At 40.6% G+C, this 19,177-nt stretch overlaps 1 protein-coding gene across 1 annotated transcript; it reads left to right on the forward strand.

Annotated features, from left to right (window-relative positions):
- The first annotated feature begins 342 nt into the window (after positions 1-342).
- rab21 (RAB21, member RAS oncogene family) lies at positions 343-12,705 on the forward strand. The gene is made up of 7 exons (XM_081363296.1): positions 343-768; positions 4,363-4,422; positions 5,092-5,199; positions 5,861-5,924; positions 6,401-6,455; positions 8,527-8,615; positions 11,313-12,705. Exons 1-7 carry the CDS (start codon positions 637-639, stop codon positions 11,453-11,455), a joined length of 651 nt encoding a protein of 216 aa, XP_081219422.1. The 5' UTR covers positions 343-636; the 3' UTR covers positions 11,456-12,705.
- The last annotated feature ends 6,472 nt before the right edge of the window (positions 12,706-19,177 follow it).

Below are 19,177 nucleotides of genomic sequence, written 5' to 3' on the forward strand. Positions count from 1 at the left end.
ATTAATGACAGAATTTTCATTTTTCGGTGAACTATCCCTTTAAAGTCATCGTCGTTATTATTCAGGTGGCTTTCGCGTGATTCGTGTTACTTTTTTCTGCGCTGAACCAAGATTGACGAATCACAGACGTTTTGGATTACCGTTTGCCTAATAGACAAAAACATTTTTGGGGGATGGTTGAAGTGTGTGAATTTATTTATCTTAACATTTAAAAAAAAAATCTATTTAAAATTATTACATATTTTAACAAACTAATGTCTGCACCAGAAATAAATAAAACAAAACGTCTGAAGCGGCTCAATGCATGATTGTCTCTAGTCTGAGCCACCGCGCGCCCCCTGCAGGAATAAATCGTGTGAGTCTCATAGGAAACCGAGCCGCGGCCCCGTGGATCACCTGACCACCTCTCAGGCACGTCACAGACACAGAGCGCCATTAGACTGATGGCAGATCCTCAACAAGAGTGAATCAGTGTTTAACTGTGGAATCAGTGCGAAGACTTCATGCGAAGCGCAGATCGGTGGCTCTTTGTGTGCGTTACTGTCATCTGTGGATCTATATGGCTGCTGTGATCGGCTAGTGGGGCTCGAATCAGGGTTTGTTTTTGCGTCCGGGAGAGAGAGAGAGAGTTTGGGCATGGCGGCGGCTGGAGGGAAGACGTACTCGTTCAAGGTGGTGCTTCTGGGGGAGGGTTGCGTCGGCAAAACATCGCTGGTGCTGCGATACTGTGAGAACAAATTCAACGACAAACACATCACCACCCTTCAGGTGAGCGAGTCTGCTGAACTAACGTTACTCGACGTTATTATATGTGTGAGCCAGCTGTAATATATCGATTATATTGTGTGTTTACTTGTTGTAATAAGCGATTTGTTAGCTTGTTAAGTTGTTTTGCTCGTCTTATTTTGTTTTCCCTATAGTTAGTAGATTATGGGCCTAGATTGTGATAGATTGTATAGCACGATAATAAGATTATATATGCAATTCGAATAAAAGTGGTGTATATAATCATATACTGTGTATAATAACTATATATTTAACATGAGATGACGAGCAGTGGCCTGTAGTGCCACGCGATAAGCTTTCATTTGTAACGTTAATCCAAACACCGTTTGACTAACGTTAGTTCTTGTATAATTATGTTTACTGTTTTTCATGCTAACGTTACCACTTGAAATGATTGTTCTTTAAAAAAAGCATTTGGACATTTAACCCTAAATCTTTATGTGGTCACTAATTTATGTCCAAGTTTTTCAACAACTAGCCTACCTGTAGGCTATATATTCAATTAGAGGAAACTTCTGCTCTTCCTGATCTTTTTTTTTTTTTTTTTTTTTTTTTTTTTCATAAGAACCAAAACATGTTCAGTTCATTTGTGATTTTTGTGTACACATATTTGATTATGATGGAAATGAGTAGTGACAGAATTATGACAGAAAGATTAGAATTGATGTTGTGTATTTCCAGTTGTGAAATATTATTGCAGTTTAAAAGAACTGCTTTTCATTTGTAAATATCTTAAACTAATTTATTCCTGTGATCAAAGCTGAAATTTCAGCATCATTACTCCAGTCTTCATTGTCACATGATCCTTCAGAAATCATTCTGTATGATGATTTGATACTCAACTTATTATTATCAATGTTGAAAACCGTTTTAATATTTTTGTGGAAACCCTGATGATACTTTTTTGCAGGATTTTTTGACGAATAGAAAGTCCTAAAAAACACGATTTATTTGAAATAGTTTTTTATGAGACAATGAAAAACAATACTGGCACTTTTGACCATTTTAATGTGTCCTTGCTGAATAAAAGTATGTATGTACTGTATATATATATATATATATATATATATATATATATATATATATATATATATATATATATATATATATGAAGACCTCCGATGCAAAAGCCTCTAAAAGCCACCTCTGTCAAAAATTAGATAATAATATTTTGTGAATGCTCTCCGCACATAGAAGGCTATACATTCATCAAATACTTTCACTTCAAACTCACTAAATCCCAGCCTCAACCCATTTAGAAATGGCGGTACTTGGGTAGAAACCTATACATAGGAGCCTGATAAAAATGTTAATATTAAAGAAAAACTTAGATGGACTTAGAGGCTTTTGCATCTGAAGTCTTCATATATATATATATATATATATATATATATATATATATATATATATATATATATATATATATATATATATATATATATATATATATATACAAATAGCCTAATAAATCTTACTGATCCCAAACTTTTGAGTGTAGTTTAAAACATTTTTTTTTATACTTTTAGTCAAAACTAGTCCATACACCAGTCAAGAGTCTAAATAATTATTATACTTTTATTATTATACAAGATTAATATTTCCCACATTTTAGGAAATAAATAAATAAATAAATAAATAATAAAATCACCAAAGTTATGAAATAACATAAAGGGAAGGATGTAAATGATGTATTGATTATATAGCCTATTAGGTTTTGCAATACTGTCTCCCTTTGTCCTTATAACAATTAACACGTCTTTTATCAGTTATCAAAGGGTGTGTATATCTTATGTAACTATAAATCTATGTATATTTATGGGGTTAGTTCACTCAAAAACATGTTCATCATTTAACTACTCTCATGTTGTTCCAAACCTGTATGACTTTCTTTTCTTTTTTTCTGTGGGAAAAAGGGTATTTTTATGTTTTATTTTAAACTGCTTGGTGAACATAATTCTTTAAAACTCAACATTAAATATAATGAAAGGCCATCAAAGATTGAGATTGACGCTTGAGATTGACGCAAAGATTGATAAGAGTTTAGAATGAGGATGGATTTGTAATAATTCATCCATGTTACTGTGTAACAAACTATAAAGCATACAGGAAAGTCTGCTGTGGCCTTTATGTAACACTGTGAAACCTGCTACATGTTGTCAATAATCTATTATAATGATTGTATTGATTATAATCACTCCTCTTTGACCAAGCTTTTTTTTTTCTTCAGCCTTCTTCAGTCTTACTAGCCCTGAGTGAGAATTTAAGTTAATATTTCATTAACTTAAATGTTTAATTTCATAATTGTTGTTGCTCATCACAGTTAGTACAGGCATCAGAACCGTGTCTGTGTGTGTGTGTGTGTGTGTGTGTGTGTGTGTGTGAGGGATTCCTGCCGCTGTTTTGACTCCGTTTTATAAGCTTTTCACGAGTTCTCAAGTGGTCAAAATACCATCAAATGTCGGCTACGCACAACGAGCGCATTTATCCCAGCACACAGCATTTTTTTGGGCGTTCTGTGAGTTTCGTCTCAAAATAGGCAATACGTCATCAAAGCCGACTAATCAGGTTGTGAACATATCCCTATGCCTTTATGTTCGGTGTTAAAAATGCCAAATTGAACGCTAAACAGACCAGGACTAAATGTTTTTTTTGTTCCGGACCAAACTAACCAAGCAAACCGAACTAAGTGTGAACACCCTTAGAGGCCTCTGTCCGCTTGTTTGGTGCGCACCAGGGTTTGGATGGCACCATTCACACATGTTCAGGTGAACTGCACTAACAGAGAAATCGCACCAGGGTTTGTTTTAATCAAACCAAACATGCCAAGTGTGAACACACCCTTAATTAGGCATTCTTGAACATTAGGTGTCTGAACTACTATGTTTAAAAGTCTTCCAATTACTGTATAAGTTAGTGGCACGTCAAGTGAAATTCATAAGTTTGAAATGAAATAAAATGAAATGAGGCATTTATACAGGGCTTTCCTTTGTACTACTGTACAACCAAAGCGCTTTACAATCATGTCAGTGGGTCTCCCCTCAGACCACCACCAGTGTGCATCTACTTGGATGATGCAACGGCAGCCACAGTACAACAACACCAGTGCGCTCACCACACACCAGCTATAGAGAGAGAAAGAGTGATAGAGCCAATTCAAAGCATGGGGATTATTATTAGGAGGCCATGATTGATAAAGGCCAGTGGATGGAATTTTACCAGGACACCGGAGTTACACCCCTACTCTTTAAGAGAAGTGTCATGGGATTTTTTTAACGACCACAGAGAGTCAGGACCTTGGTTTAACATCTCATCCGACGGTGCTTTTTGACAGTATAGTGTCCCCTTCACTATCCTGGGGCATTAGGACCCACACAGACCACAGGGTGACTGGCCTCACTAACACTTTTTTCCCAAGAGGTCTCCCATCCAGGTACTGACCAGGCTCAGTGCTGCTTAGCTTCAGTGGGAAACCAGTCCTGGCCTACAGGGTGATATGGCTGCTGGCATGTTGAAATGTAAATAGACTTGAATCTTCTGAATTAATACAAATTTATGCATGTATGCCTTTGTTTGCAGGCATCGTTCCTTACAAAGAAGCTCAACATCACAGGAAAGAGAGTCAATCTGGCTATATGGGTGAGTCGCACACATTCCTCACTGTGGTTGTAGCATTTGTGTAGCAGTTGATCTTGAATAAAAAGATTAAGCAGTCTTGTTGTGGAATGAAGGTAGTGATCCATAGTCTGTGAGAATGAACACCTCGTACTCAATAGTTGATGAGATGCAGTCTTAAATTAGCGTTCACAAACCTTTATTTATCCAATGAGGAAAATGTAGGGTTTTTTTCTATATATTATTTTGTTTTTGTGCTGATAAAAGTGGGCGTTACCAGAATGGAGCCCAGTGATTCGAGGGGATGTCAGCTGTAACGGAAAGATGTTTCAGAAGCGTAGCATGTTTGTTGAAATATATATTTTGCGTTCTGATGAAAGATGACTTTCTTCGCAACAACACCAGAAATGTGTTCAAAATGTAAATGGAGTTTGACTTTGAATTGTTTCTTGACTTTATGAGCCAAACACAATAACTCTCATCTCGTCAGAGTCAGGTTTGCGCTTTACTACCAAGTTTCTGACAAGAATTTTCCAGGCAGTTGCGTATCGAACACAAGATGCCTGCATGAGCATTGCAAAAAGTAGTTAAAATGCATAATTCTGTCATGAAACTTTTCACAGTAGCTAATTGGTTCTTCTAAGTGGACAACCAGTCGGTTTCTGTTCTTGAATATGTTTACTTTTGTCTCAGGATACGGCTGGTCAGGAGCGTTTTCATGCCCTTGGACCAATCTACTACAGAGATTCCAACGGCGCCATATTGGTGTACGACGTCACGGATGAGGACTCGTTCCAGAAGGTGAGTGCTTACATTAAATGATCAGAATCTAATGAGGTGTGACGATACGCTTATCTCACGAGAAGACGACTATACACGAGAATGAGGCGAGACGATATTTTAACACTATTTTAAGAAATCTTCACAAAATGGAAAACAATACAGGTGCATTTTGAAATGTTTTCTCTAATCTAGGGCTCTCACGATTATTTTGTCATTCGAATAAACGGTCGATTATTTTGATTGAGTAATCGGATAATATTTTTTGTGGTAATAAAAATAGACCTAAGTGAACAATAGCCTTAAAATACATATAAAATAACGAGGCAATAATAATGTTAACGAATGAAACTCCAGGTCAACCCTTCTGAGTGTGACATAATGCAAGCACTGTAAAATGTTTTTGCCACAAACTCAACTCCTTCAAGCGAGACCGCTTTCACCTCGATGAGAAATATCATCACGTTTTAGTATTGCTAAATCTCGTAGCACTCTCGTCACACCCCTAGAATATAATAATGACTATGAAAGCCAACGATTAATGTATTAAATCAATTCTCAAGTTTTTTCTATTCTTCAAGACTGATATTATATTATTGGGTTCTAGTTTGTAGATTAATATGGTAAATGGGGTTTTTAATGATTTTTTCTTGCCGTAACCTAACTCTTGTTTTCTTGATAGGTGAAGAATTGGGTAAAAGAATTGAGGAAAATGTTGGGGAATGAGATCTGTTTATGTATAGTAGGTGAGTAACATTGGGGTGATTTTGGTGGGGAATCTGGCAGATTGGTTTAATTGGGTTCCCTAGTCATGGACGATATGAGAGAATTTTAAAATGGTGATTGTCTGGGAAACTAGAAATGGATAAAATCTCAAGATCATGGGAATATCCAATTTTTTCCAGTTATGCTCAGCTCTAAAACATATCATCAGCTATTTTTATCGCTCTCTGTGAGCACAAACTCAAAAATGATTTACTCGAAATGCTTAAACTGGAGAAGTCATGGGAATTCTTTGGTCTTAAAGAGTGGGAACGATGATGGTAAATGTGTTATTATTGATAGCAGAAAAGCATTATCTTATTAGACTGAATATTTAATAAAGATGCAATGGATGGTTATGTCTTAAACTTTCCATAATCATGACTTTATATGCATTATACAATTTTGATGTAATATTTGTTATTTGCATTTTTATTTGAATTGTATCTTTCTTTTTTAGGCAATAAAATTGACCTGGACAAAGAGCGACATGTTTCAGTGGAGGAAGCAGAGGGGTATGTACATCTCTCATGTCTGTAATGTGTTTTTACTGCAGATAATGTTTGTTTTATTGAATCAGGATGTTTTTAGTATGCCTTGTGGATATTAGATTATGTGAAGGAAACCTTGGATGCGAAGGACAGAAGTCAGTCTCTCTGTCAACTTTAAAAAATGTTCTATAGCTTTATTTTTATTTCATCTAAACTTCAATTTGGCTCTAAATTTCAGCTATCCGCAGTGTTGGTTAATAAGTTATCGGATTTGGCTTGTAAATGGCTGTATGCTTCAAAGTGACCTGAAACACTGTCATCATATAAAGCATTATATAAAGTCTTTATGCCTAAAGACATATTAATATATTTTGGTTTTGTATATGTTACAAAAGTACACATACAGTTTTATATAGTCATAGTCTATAGTAATATCTCTTAGATTAGCATTGTATAATACACTATTTGAGCGAGGATGTATGACGTTCACATGCACTAAAAGACTGGTCACATGATTAAGACAGTCACATGAGAAGATGAGTCTACACAAGATGCACTGAATGTGAAGGGAATGGAGCAGTAAAATGTGCTCTTCTGTGTTACTTTTCAAAATAGGTTTTATTCAGCGGAACAAAGTTTACCTTAGAAATGTGGGAATATCTTTTCTTAAACTGCTCTTATCCTGATTCTCAATCAGTGTTTTTGTCCTGTTTTCCATTAAAAAGATCTAAACATCCTTAAAACAAGATATGTTTATTTGAGAAGCAAATTTCACTGATATCTGTCAGTATTAGGGACATTTTATTCATAATATCACGAAATGAAAAGCTTACAGCTAGGGCTGCACGACAATGGTTATACGCGATTATTTCGCAAAATATTATAATCGCAATTTCTAATCAATCAATCTCATTTGAGAAATTCCAGAGAAGTGTATATATATATATATATATATATAGAATTATATAGAATATAGAATTTTATATATATATATATATATATATATATATATATATATATATATATATATATATATAAATATATAAATATTTATATATTATATAAATATATATAATATAATATAATATATAATATAATATAATGCACTTATTGTAGCCTATAATATTAACCTTCAATGTAATAAAGGTTCTGGCAGTCATGATCCGAATCCAAAACAATTCTTGATCTACTTTTTTTTTCTTATTAATTAATCTTATTAATAAATTTATTTAGTTACATATGTAATTATTAGTACTTTTTAAAATAATTACATATTTAAAAAAACACACAAAAGCTAGTAATAAAGAGGAAAAAAAAAACATTACAAGCAATAAACAAAGAGTGCTTTCAGTATTTAAGAGTATCTAAATGTTTTCCATTCAAGAGCAGTGAGTGATTTTTCTCTTTCTCAGCTTTACTGTTGTTTGATTTACTGATGACATCAGACAGCAGGAGAGCTAATAAGCTGCGTTCACTTTATAAAAGATTGCTTTACGGAAGGTTCGAGTGGTGTGTGTGAGAGGAAATGGAAGCAAGCAGAATACGGGGGTATCTAAAGCACATGCAGCGTTTATTCAACAACCACAATCACAAACAATATGATCAAGAATCATGTTTGGATTTATTACAGTTCTTCGAGGATGTATGACACTTTAATTCAAGCAGAATTTCACAATGGACATCAGTAAACTCCAACATGCATATTTGTCAGTGTTGTCAGATCATCAGAGCTTTTTTGCATCCCAGAGAGAGCTTCTGCGTGCGCATTGGTTGCCAAATTGTCAAGATTAAGTAAAACACTCGGCGGAAAATGTATCCTTTTAAGATAAAAGCTCCATTTAGGGGATTTAAGCTTTTAGCATCTGGAAACCCCTAAGCAAGATAGTGGAGGTGTATTACTAGTGCAAGATAACGTAAATGAAAAAAAAAAAGTATTAGGACAAATAAACAACAGGCCAATATCACAATGATTTTTTCTTTTTACATTATAATTATCATGATTAAAATACGATTAACCGTGCAGGCCTACTTCCAGCGCCTTTACGTGCTTTCTGAGAAATTATTATTTTGTTAATTTTTTTTTGTCCTTTTCCAGATATGCAGAGTCAGTGGGTGCAAAACACTATCACACATCAGCCAAATTAAACAAAGGCATTGAGGAGCTGTTTCTGGACCTGTGTAAACGTATGTTACTTTTAGATGCTGTGTATTCTGTCAGTCTGTCTGTTTCCCATAACAGGGCCTGAATTTTATTTCAGAAGCAGGGAGGAGGGGGTGGGGATGGAGGTGTTTGAGTTTAATTTGAGGTGAAGCAGAATTATTATCTCACCTAAATGTTTGATCACTCAGTGTTTTTGTGTTTTTACAATTGATGCAATTTATATGCTTAATCATATTGTTAGGAAGATACTTTGAAATTTGAAAGGAAGTTTGTTTTCAAACTTAAAATCTATTTATTTTTAAGATGACCTTTTTCGAAATCTTGATTTAGTTTTTTGGGTCTACTAAAAACAAACAGAAAAAAACATTATTTTTCAAATATTTGACATTGTTGCAGCACCTCTCTTCCCAGTCTGTCAGTAACGCTCTCTTTAGTTCTGATCTCTATTAAGCCCCTCCTTCTGAAAAGCACAATGTGCTCTGATTGGTCTGCTGGATCAGTGTGTGGTGATTGGTCAAACACTTCAAGAGTGTTTTGGAAATGTCATGCCCATTCCATAACCGCGAGTTTCAACACACTATTAACAGAACTCTGACAGACCTTGTCCCTTTTTTTTTTTTTGCTTATGCCTTGGGCGGGAATTATTTAAATGAGTAATATTGAGACGTGTTCGTTCCAGGAAGACTACAATCGAGGCGTTTCAGGGAACAGTTCTTGCTAATAAAGAGAGTAACTCCCTTTGGAGTCCATCAACCTTTTTCATGCTAAAACACCAACATTAAACACTAAAGTGGAAAATGTAAAAAAGCATAATAGGACCTCTTTAACTAAAAATGTTAAAAAGTGCAGTCAGTTTAGACTTTGTAATGTTCACCAAGCATAGAGCTTGGCGGAATGACCAAAAATATGTTTCACGGTATTTATTAAGATTTTGGCGATTTCGCTGTATATCACAGTATTTTTTTTTTCTTTTTCTTTTCATGACTAGACCTTTAAGTTTATAGTGGCTTATTTTAACATTGTAGTGTCAAAAACAAATTTACTTTCATAAATTAGAGGTAATTAAATTTATAAAACTAACAATTTGGTTAACCCTTTAAAATCGAATCAAATGAAAATGTAATAATTTTTTGGAAAGTTTACTTAAAATTAAGTTTACGGTTTAAATTTAAACGTGTATGAAAACTTGTGTGATGTTCGTTAAAAATAATTCTGAAAGTGGACCATGTTTTTTGGTTCACAGTGTTAATGTTTTACACATTTCAGATGCATATTGTGCAACCAGGTGATCGTCTGTCAAATTAAAGAAATCATCTTCTGTCAGTGCGCGTCCTGTGTAAATTTGATGCATCGTGAACCCTGGGGCTCAACTCTTCATTAGACGACACATTATTTAGTTCTCTTCGGTTCTTGATTAGACTATAGATATAGGAATTATTGTGAAGCTTGGCACTGTGTTCTTTTACACTCCAGCAGCTCATGATCCAGCATTTTCATTAGCTGAGTTTTCATTACCCTTCAAATTGTGCAAATTACGAATTGAAAATACGCCCAATGGAAACACGTCAATTTCGCAAAAACTCCCATATACAGCAAAAAAAGTTTTTATGCTCGCGTGAGGTGGTTTTTCAGGCAATTCAAAAAAGGAATATTTTGCAAAACTGATAATGGGAAGAGTTTTTCCACATTTACAGGCCATCTGGCGGACGTAAAAGTCGATCATTTTACTGAATACTGGATTCTAAAGGTAAAGGACAAGGAAATGCCACAATTTATCAAGACCTTGAAGCAGACAGGAGGGAGAAACGCCTCATACGTGGCGCTCTCAAGTATAAGGGATTTTTCTTGCCATGAATGCTTGGATAACACACCTACATCATCTTCGATTACAAATAATGGCTAGTGCGTTAGATGCGATACATGTAAACCTACCAACATACCAAATTACGTTTTAGTCGCCGTCATTTCGCAATAGTTTTTTATCGACATTCATAAAATACCGCAAAAGTTTTGCACAAATCTGTAACAAATCTATTGTCTCAGAACGCCATTGTTCAAATTAAATGCTGCTCCACACGAACTTCAAACTCTTTGAGTTATAACGTGGATTTTGGAACTCAACATGCACCAAAAATCTTCCCAAACCTTAATGAGAAATGCCTCTATATATATTATATATGTCTCTATATATTATTATTCTTATTATTCTTATTATTTTATTTTGTTGGCCAAATTGTACAGTCCTAGGACTGTACAGTTTGGCCCAAAAAATTAATTAGTTTGCTACCTTTTTTTCTTTTTTTTTTTTTTTTTTTATTGCAATTGCGGTTTTAGCAGAAAAGGATAATCCACCCAAAAATTAACTCAACTTTATGCTTTCCCAGATGTATATGACAAGACTTAGTATAAACTTATAGATGTATATTATGGCGGCCTCAGTGGATGAATCAATGTCTTCTGAAGCAAAACGATTGGTGTGTGTGTAAGAAAAACTTTTTTTTATTATAAACAATCATTCACAACCAATAAGTGGCGGTCCTCTGTGCTTCCATGTTACTTTTCACGCAAACTTCAACACTCTACAACGTCTTCAAACTTTTTAAGTCACTCCTCAAAACATGAAGACATTTAGTCATCCACTTGCAATATATTTGTTTGTCTATTTTATAGATTCTTACTTATCTCTCTTTAATTTGTGACGTTTTCGCCGGCATCTGTAGGGATGATGGAGACGGCTCAGGCGGAGGAGAGGTCAAGGGGGAACGGCGCGAGTCACACAAGCACAGCCCGGAGAGGCGTACAGATCGTTGATGACGAGCCGCAGACTGCCATACCCGCCGGAGGCTGTTGTACATCCGCCTAAACACACTTATACACTTTTACCATACCTGGGACTGATAACGGCCTCTCTCGCCCTCCTCTGTGTAAGAACTGCCACTTCCCACAGCTACACTTATCTGCGACCGCTCTACAGCTCTGTCAAGTCATTGCTTTAACAGTTTATTCCTTATTGAAACGGTTGATTTATAACTCCACCCTTTTGCTGGCAGCCTTAAGGGGGGAAAAGATGCGAGACTGACCTGTTCTGATGATTCACTTAGGCAAGTTATTACAAATAGGTAGCAAACTATAACAACGCCCAATCTTATGAAACACATGCACTGATACATTTCCCTAACAATCTGATGTTGGCTCTTCTTTTTTTTTTTTTTTGGCAAGGTGTTGTGCATGTAGAATCTTTAAAATCCTTGTTAGATTTTACGTCTGAGAAAAAAAAGAAAAGATATTCTTTATTATTTAATAACTTATTTACAATTTCATCAAACATCTACATGTCCAAAGACCTTTGTACTTGTCATTCTTATACGGTCTCATCCTCCTGTCTTTCATATCTTCTGTATCTTTCTTAAAAATGCAACATTAAAGTCCATCTAGAACATTTAAACTCCTTGTAGATTTTGTCTTTTCTCTTCAACTTGCCTATTTACTAAATTTGAAAATGGGAAAAAAAATTGTTTGCTTGCTAAATTCTTTATAGAGAAAACTATCCAATACTGTGTACTTTACTTTTTCAAGCTATCAAATGCAGTCAGAAAAGTGTACAGATATTCAATATTATTGTATGAATGTAAAATGAATAACGGCTGTGGTAACTTTTTTTTAATTTGTTTTTAATTGTTGCTTTTACTATGTTAATTTTTTTTTTTCTTTTTTTTTTAATAAGATCTGAACATTTGGACAGTTTTTGGAACTACTAATAGTTTCCACAATCACATCACCTGTAAACACTGAGGTGCAGCTGTGAGCCTTCTGTGCCTTTAAATAAAAGTGTCTAGATTGACCCACCTATTGTCTCCTAGCATATATTATTAGTAAAAACTTGTTTACTTAATTTTGAGGTCTGCAAATTATTTGTTTAGTTTTACAGTTGCATGATGAAATGTTGGTTAAGCGTTGTAACTGTGTTTCTATGACTGGTGGAAGACCACTAGAGGGCATAAATGAGTGGAATACCTTCATGTCCTTCTGCTTGTTAAGAACCCTAAATAGTAGCTTTCGCCTTGTGACCTTAATGATGTATCTCAATAAATGCTTGCCTACAAATCAAAAATCAACTTTCTTAGAAGTCTTTTCATTGACCTGAGTGACTGGAGACTGGCGCTCTTCAGCCAGTCAGAGAACCACCGTTATATGCGTAACCAATATATTCTGTTTCCTTGGCTTCTGACCGCCACAGAGCATGACTGAGTGGAAGATGAATAACAAATCTTTCACGAGGGTCTGCGATGTGCATCACCCATATATTTATCACTAAAGGGCCATTCTGAACCTGCACAGAATTAGTACCCCACCAATCATTCAAGACATGGATAAACAATTTATTGAACAAAAGCATACACAAGGTTATTGAACTTTCATTAGAAAAAAATTATTTTGAATGGTACAAAGATCTTGAAAAGCTCACAAGTGTGTTTGGTTGCCCAGTTGTGGTTGTGGTGTGGAAGCCACATTAAAGTCTTATTTGGACGGGATTAGTTTAACATGGAGAGGTAGGGTAAAGTAATTATTACCAGAGCTTCTCAATGATTTTAGTCCCGTCCGAATGTGCCAACTCAGTAATCATTAAAGACAGTGTCAGTAAAGATTACAGCGACTTATACCTTCTGTAAAAGGTAATAGACCCGCTGTAAATATGTACGTAAATATTCCATCATTTCCTGTTTACAAGTAGTTTTCCGCGGTTTTTCAAGTATGGAGGCGCTTGAAAAAGCATTCAGTTGCGTTCTAGGCGCTGGGACAAGTCTGTGGCAAAACTCAAGTGTTTTCTGCATACCATTCAGATCAGAAAGAAGATCGAAAGCACTTGATAGAGACACAAAACTTCTTTTAGCGTTAGGTAAGTGCCTATTACCAACATAATCCAATCTGAATTTAATTAATATATCATTCGACCGGACTTAACTGTTTTTTATAGTTATATATAATTTTATTATATATAATAAAATTAACTTATTTTATATATAAGTTTAGCTTACGCTACGGGAAAACTCCTTTTCTCGAGAATACTGAAGCAAAAATTATCCTTTTAATTTTTAGAATGTAAAACGCATTTGCTGCAGCAGGCAGACATAGGCGAGACAGCTCGCGCGCCTATTGGCTGCTCTGCAGCAACTGCTGCAACCTATCAGTGCATCTTGGCATGACTCCAGCGCCAATGGGAAGCCTTCCCGCGCTGTCGTCATAGCCCGCCAGAACAGGGTGTGGCTTCGCCTATAAAACCCCACTGCACAGGTTGCACAGGTTGCACAAGTGATTTCGTCTCCTTCAGCGAAGGACTTCGCTGGATCTAGAGAGAGAAGCAACGCCGTCGTTCAGCATATCAGCGGGACGAGCCCGAGTCAAGGACCCGGCTGGATATTCGCCACCTTCGCTCGCCGTACCTGCTGCGCTCCCGACGCTCATATCCTTTTTCAAATCTCTCCATGTGTGTTCGCCGCTGCGACACGCACGTTTCTCTTCCTAAAAGAGCAAAGGCATTTTTCAATGCCCATCATGTCCTGCGACTCGTGCCGAGCCATTCTCAGCGACGGGGACCGCCACGAGCTGTGCGCTTCCTGCCTGGGAAAGGACCACGCGGATCACGCGCTCGCCGAGGGCGGCTGCCGTGAGTGCGAATCTTTGCCTGTCTCGACCCTACGGGCTCGACAGGCTTTGTTCGCCACCAAAACCGCTACCTCTACGCCTTCTGCTGGGCCGCGCCGTAAAAAGCGCCGCTCACAAAGGCCGCAAAGCACTCGCCGGCGGGGTCCCCGCGAGCCTCTTTCTCTGAGTCCCCCGTCTCTTTTCTCGACGGCCAGCGCCCCGCTGTCGCGGCGCCCGACGAGATGGAGCGGGACATCGAGGAGGAAGACAGCTCTGGCGTCCGAGAGTGAGGGCTGGTCCATCCCGGACCCCTCCCATCGACGCAAGAATCCAGCGTGAGGGCTTCTGTCGACGCCGAGTTTCTCCGCCTTGTTACTAAGGCCGTAGAAGACCTCGGCCTCGAGTGGTCAACGCCCAAGGAGCCCGCGCCTAACAGGTTGGACGGCTGCTTTCTGCCTGGACGCTGCTCTGCACCTGTTTCGAGGCCCGCTCCCTTCCTCCCCGAACTGCATGATGAGCTCTCCAAGTCCTGGGGAGCTCCGTTCTCAGCCAGGCTAAAATCCTCTGTCTCTTCGACGCTCTCCGCGGTTGACAGCACGAAAGACAGAGGATATCTTTGTGTTCCTCCCGTCGAGGAAGCGGTAGCGACTCACTTGTGCCCGCCCTCTGCGGGATGCCGGTCCAAGCCGAGCCTACCCACTAAAGCCTGCCGGACGACTTCATCGCTGATCGGTCGCGCCTACGCCGCCGCCGGTCAAGCTGCCTCCGCTCTGCATACTATGGCCGTTTTACAGATCCACCAGGCCAACCTTCTCCGGTCACTGGACGAGGCTGGCCCATCTGCAGAGCGCGTGACGGACTTGAGAAGCGCAACAGACTTAGCTCTCAGAGCTACCAAGACCGCTGCTCAAGCTATCGGCCGCAACATGCTCAAGCTATCGGCCTCACCGTCACTGAGCGTCACTTGTGGCTGACGCTGTCCGACATGTCCGAGTCTGACCGCGCCACTTTACTCGACGCCCCCGTGTCACCAGCGGGTTTGTTCGGTCCCTCGGTGAAGGGCTTCACGGAGCGGTATACAGAGGTGCAGCAAACGTCCCAGGCCATGAGACATTTTCTGCCGCGGCGCTCTAGTTCTGCAGCGGGCCGCGCTAGGAAGCAGCCGCCCGCTCGGAAAACAGCGCCCCCACCGCCTCCACCGCCCACCTCGCAACGCCAGGGCCGGGATGCACGTCAGCGTTCGCGCTCCACCAGCCGCCGCAGACCGCCTCCCGCCCGGGGACCCAGGCACAAGCTCGCGCCGAGCTTTGAGCCTCCCAAGTCTTCCTAGCCATTCTAGGAAAATGCCGATGGTCAAGCCCCCCTGCGGCCGGGAAGCCATCGAAGTTTGCACGAACCGCTCTCTCAGTTCCCTCAGCAGAGGTGATTCGAAGGGTATATCCAGCAGCCAACGAGTCAGTTCCACAACTCGCTCGCCTGCACACAAACGCCGTTTTCACGGCGACCCACATATCTCTCAAAAAGAGCATTATTTTGGGTCATATTCCGGCTCAGGCCGAAGGTGTCTTAAATGTAGGACAGGTGCCCACTGCCCAGTGCCCACCCCTACACGAAAACACTACCCTCACTGTGTGTCACACTCATTCAAGGTCGAAAACAATAAAGCTGGCTCTAGCCGCCCGACCGCTAAGTGTAATAATTGTACCCACTCCCCAGTGTTCACTCTTACACACAAGCACTACCAATGCAGTGTCCCACACCACCACAGGGTCCATATCAGTCAAACCGGCTCACGCCGTTCATGTTTTAAGTGCAGGGAATGTGCCCGCTGTACAGCGCTCACCCCCGCTTGTGAATATGACTGTATCTGCGCCGCGCACACACATAGAGCCTCAATGTGTGAGCGCGCGCGCTGCCAGTGTGGTGAGTGCAGGTCACGTGTCTGCCTCTCAGTGCACACACTTTGTGAACAATTCCCACAGAGCTGTATCTGTATCAAAGCAGCTGCCCGCGCTCAAGGCTGGGCCACCAGTTACAGAAATACTGCGCGAAACACTGTATGCCCCACATTTGAAATTAACGTGATGAACGAAGTACGTCATCATGGCTGGGTCTCCGGGTCCCCGAATACGAGCGACCACAACCCAGATTTCATTCAACCCCTGGCCATTCACGCGAAAGCGTGGGAAAGCATTCCAGGGGCTTCGAAATGGGTGCTAAATATAGTGAAACGGGGATACTCGCTTCAGTTCGCTCGCAGACCACCGCACTTCATAGCCCGGGCCGAAACCTCTGTGAATCAGGAAGTAGCACACCTACTTCGCACCGAAATAGCGAATTTACTGAGAAAAGGGGCTGTGGAAGCAGTCCCCTCGGCAGGAAGCGAGTCGGGGTTTTACAGCCGTTACTTCTTAGTACCAAAGAAGGATGGCGGACTCCGCCCTATACTAGATCTCAGACACCTGAACAAAGCGCTGGTGAAGCGCTCTTTCAAAATTATTACAACCAGACAAATTCTCGCTCGAATTCGACCCGGGGACTGGTTTATATCAGTGGATCTGAAAGACGCTTATTTTCAGATCCAAATAGCAGCCCGTCACAGGCTCTTCTTGAGGTTCGCCTTCGAGGGCCGGGCTTATCAGTACACCGTTCTTCCCTTCGGCCTGTCTTTGGCACCTCGTACATTTACGAAGTGCATGGACACGGCCCTCGCGCCCCTCAGACGAAGGGGCGTGAGAGTCCTGAACTATCTGGACGACTGGCTAATTATAGCACAGTCAGAAGAAGAATTGGTGTTACACAGAACACTACTGCTGACCCATCTCGAGCAGTTGGGTCTCAGAGTCAATTGGGCCAAAAGCAATCTACTCCCCAGCCAGAAAATTTCCTTTCTGGGGATAGAACTAGACTCCAACTGTATGGCGGCGCGCCTGACGCGAGAACGCGCGGCAGTGATACAGCGCCTGGCAGCGACATTCACTGTGGGGAAAAATCTCCCCCTCAGGGTGTTCCAGAGGATGATGGGTCTCATGGCCTCAGCCTCGTCAGTTCTACAGTTGGGTTTGATGAATATGCGCCCTTTTCAATTATGGTTGAGACAGCGAGTACCAGCGCGAGCATGGACCTCAGGTCTGCTCCGTCTCACGGTGAATCAGACATGCGTTTCCGCCCTGAAACCGTGGACGAGACCCGGCTGGTACCAGTCAGGCGTGAACTTGGGCATCGCTTCACGAATCAAAGTGGTCTCCACCTTCGGTTCCGGTTTGGGACCTTTCTACGGTCCTCGAGGCCATGAAGGGCGAACCGTTTGAACCTCTGCACACGGTAGGGCTAAAATACCTATCGTTTAAAACCGCTTTTCTGTTGGCGCTAGCCTCAGTAAAACGGGTGGGCGACCTGCACGCACTTTCAGTAAGCGCTACGTGCTTGGAATATGGGCCTAATGACTCTAAGGTCATCCTCAAACCAAGACACGGTTACGTCCCTAAAGTGCTTACGACTCCCTTCAGAGCGCAAGTTATCTCCCTCTCGGCCCTCCCTATGTCTGATAGTGAGGCAGGGGTTAACCTTCTCTGCCCGGTGAGGGCATTAAGGATTTATGTGGAGCGCTCCGCCGCTTTCAGGCAATCGGAGCAGCTTTTCGTTTCGTTCGGTGGCCGCATTAAAGGGCTAGCCATTTCGAAACAGACCCTGTCCAGATGGATAGTGGACGCTACCGCGTCAGCTTATGCATCCAAGGGTTTAAACTGCCCTTTGGGGGTGAGGGCCCACTCGACTAGAGGCATGGCCTCGTCGTGGGCATGGTCAAGTGGGGTTTCTATCCATGACATTTGTATGGCAGCAGGCTGGGCCTCGCTGTCTACATTTGTTAGGTTTTATAACCTAGAAGTACCCGCATTACAGGCCAGACTGCTCTCAGTCTGATAATGCTATATTGACGTTGTCTACTCAATGCGGTTTGACTAGACTGTTGATATACTGCAAGTCCTGTGACCTATGCAGTTTAAGGGTGGTCATACTGCCTTATCTGTATGTATACACGCTAATGCACCTATCTCATAACACCGAGTCGTCCCGCCCTGTTATGCCGCTGTGATTGCTTCACTTTACATGAGCCCCGGGCACTGCCCTTGGGACATAAGTGTTTGATTTTCAGCATGCACAGCGTTTTACATAGGGTTCCCGTAGCGTAAGCTAAACTTACGCAACACGAGAGTACTCTCGTAAGAGAACGACACTCGGTTACTAACGTAACCTCGGTTCTCTCTAGAGAGGGAACGAATGTTGCGTAGCCTGCCGTGCTTGTGCTGCACTTTGGTTTTCGCTTCTAGTCGACTGAAATCACTTGTGCAACCTGTGCAGTGGGGTTTTATAGGCGAAGCCACACCCTGTTCTGGCGGGCTATGACGACAGCGCGGGAAGGCTTCCCATTGGCACTGGAGTCATGCCAAGACGCACTGATAGGTTGCAGCAGTTGCCGCAGAGCAGCCAATAGGCGCGCGAGCTGTCTCGCCTATGTCTGCCTGCTGCAGCAAATGCGTTTTACATTCTAAAAATTAAAAGGATAATTTTTGCTTCAGTATTCTCGAGAAAAGGAGTTTTCCCGTAGCGTAAGCTAAACTTACGCAACACTCGTTCCCTCTCTAGAGAGAACCGAGGTTAGGTTAGTAACCGAGTGTCGTTTTTCCATAGTTAATGACATTTTAAAATCGTTAATTTTGCTTGGGAAGTTTTAACTGATTCCTCCATTAATCTGCATTTAAATCTCAATCTCAAATTTTCCCATTGCTAAATCCTCAGTAATTAAATCAACTGTGATTGGTGAGTCCTTTCCATCGCCGAGAAAAGTAGCATGATGACAATGGTGTGTAACACGCTCTGTTCCCGAATAACTTGACATTGAAATAAAATAAAAAATAAAAAAAAGGCTACATACTGCAGG

Source organism: Scardinius erythrophthalmus (assembly GCF_964197995.2).
Source record: "Scardinius erythrophthalmus genome assembly, chromosome: 4".
Taxonomy (NCBI): Eukaryota; Metazoa; Chordata; class Actinopteri; order Cypriniformes; family Leuciscidae; genus Scardinius; species Scardinius erythrophthalmus.

Bases quoted from the DNA above. Each gene is read 5' to 3' on its own strand.
- rab21 (XM_081363296.1), top strand. From the start codon at position 637: ATGGCGGCGGCTGGAGGGAAGACGTACTCGTTCAAGGTGGTGCTTCTG. The intron at 5,925-6,400 runs GTGAGTAACATT...TTTCTTTTTTAG, and splicing joins GATCTGTTTATGTATAGTAG to GCAATAAAATTGACCTGGAC. The intron at 8,616-11,312 runs GTATGTTACTTT...CGGCATCTGTAG, and splicing joins GTTTCTGGACCTGTGTAAAC to GGATGATGGAGACGGCTCAG.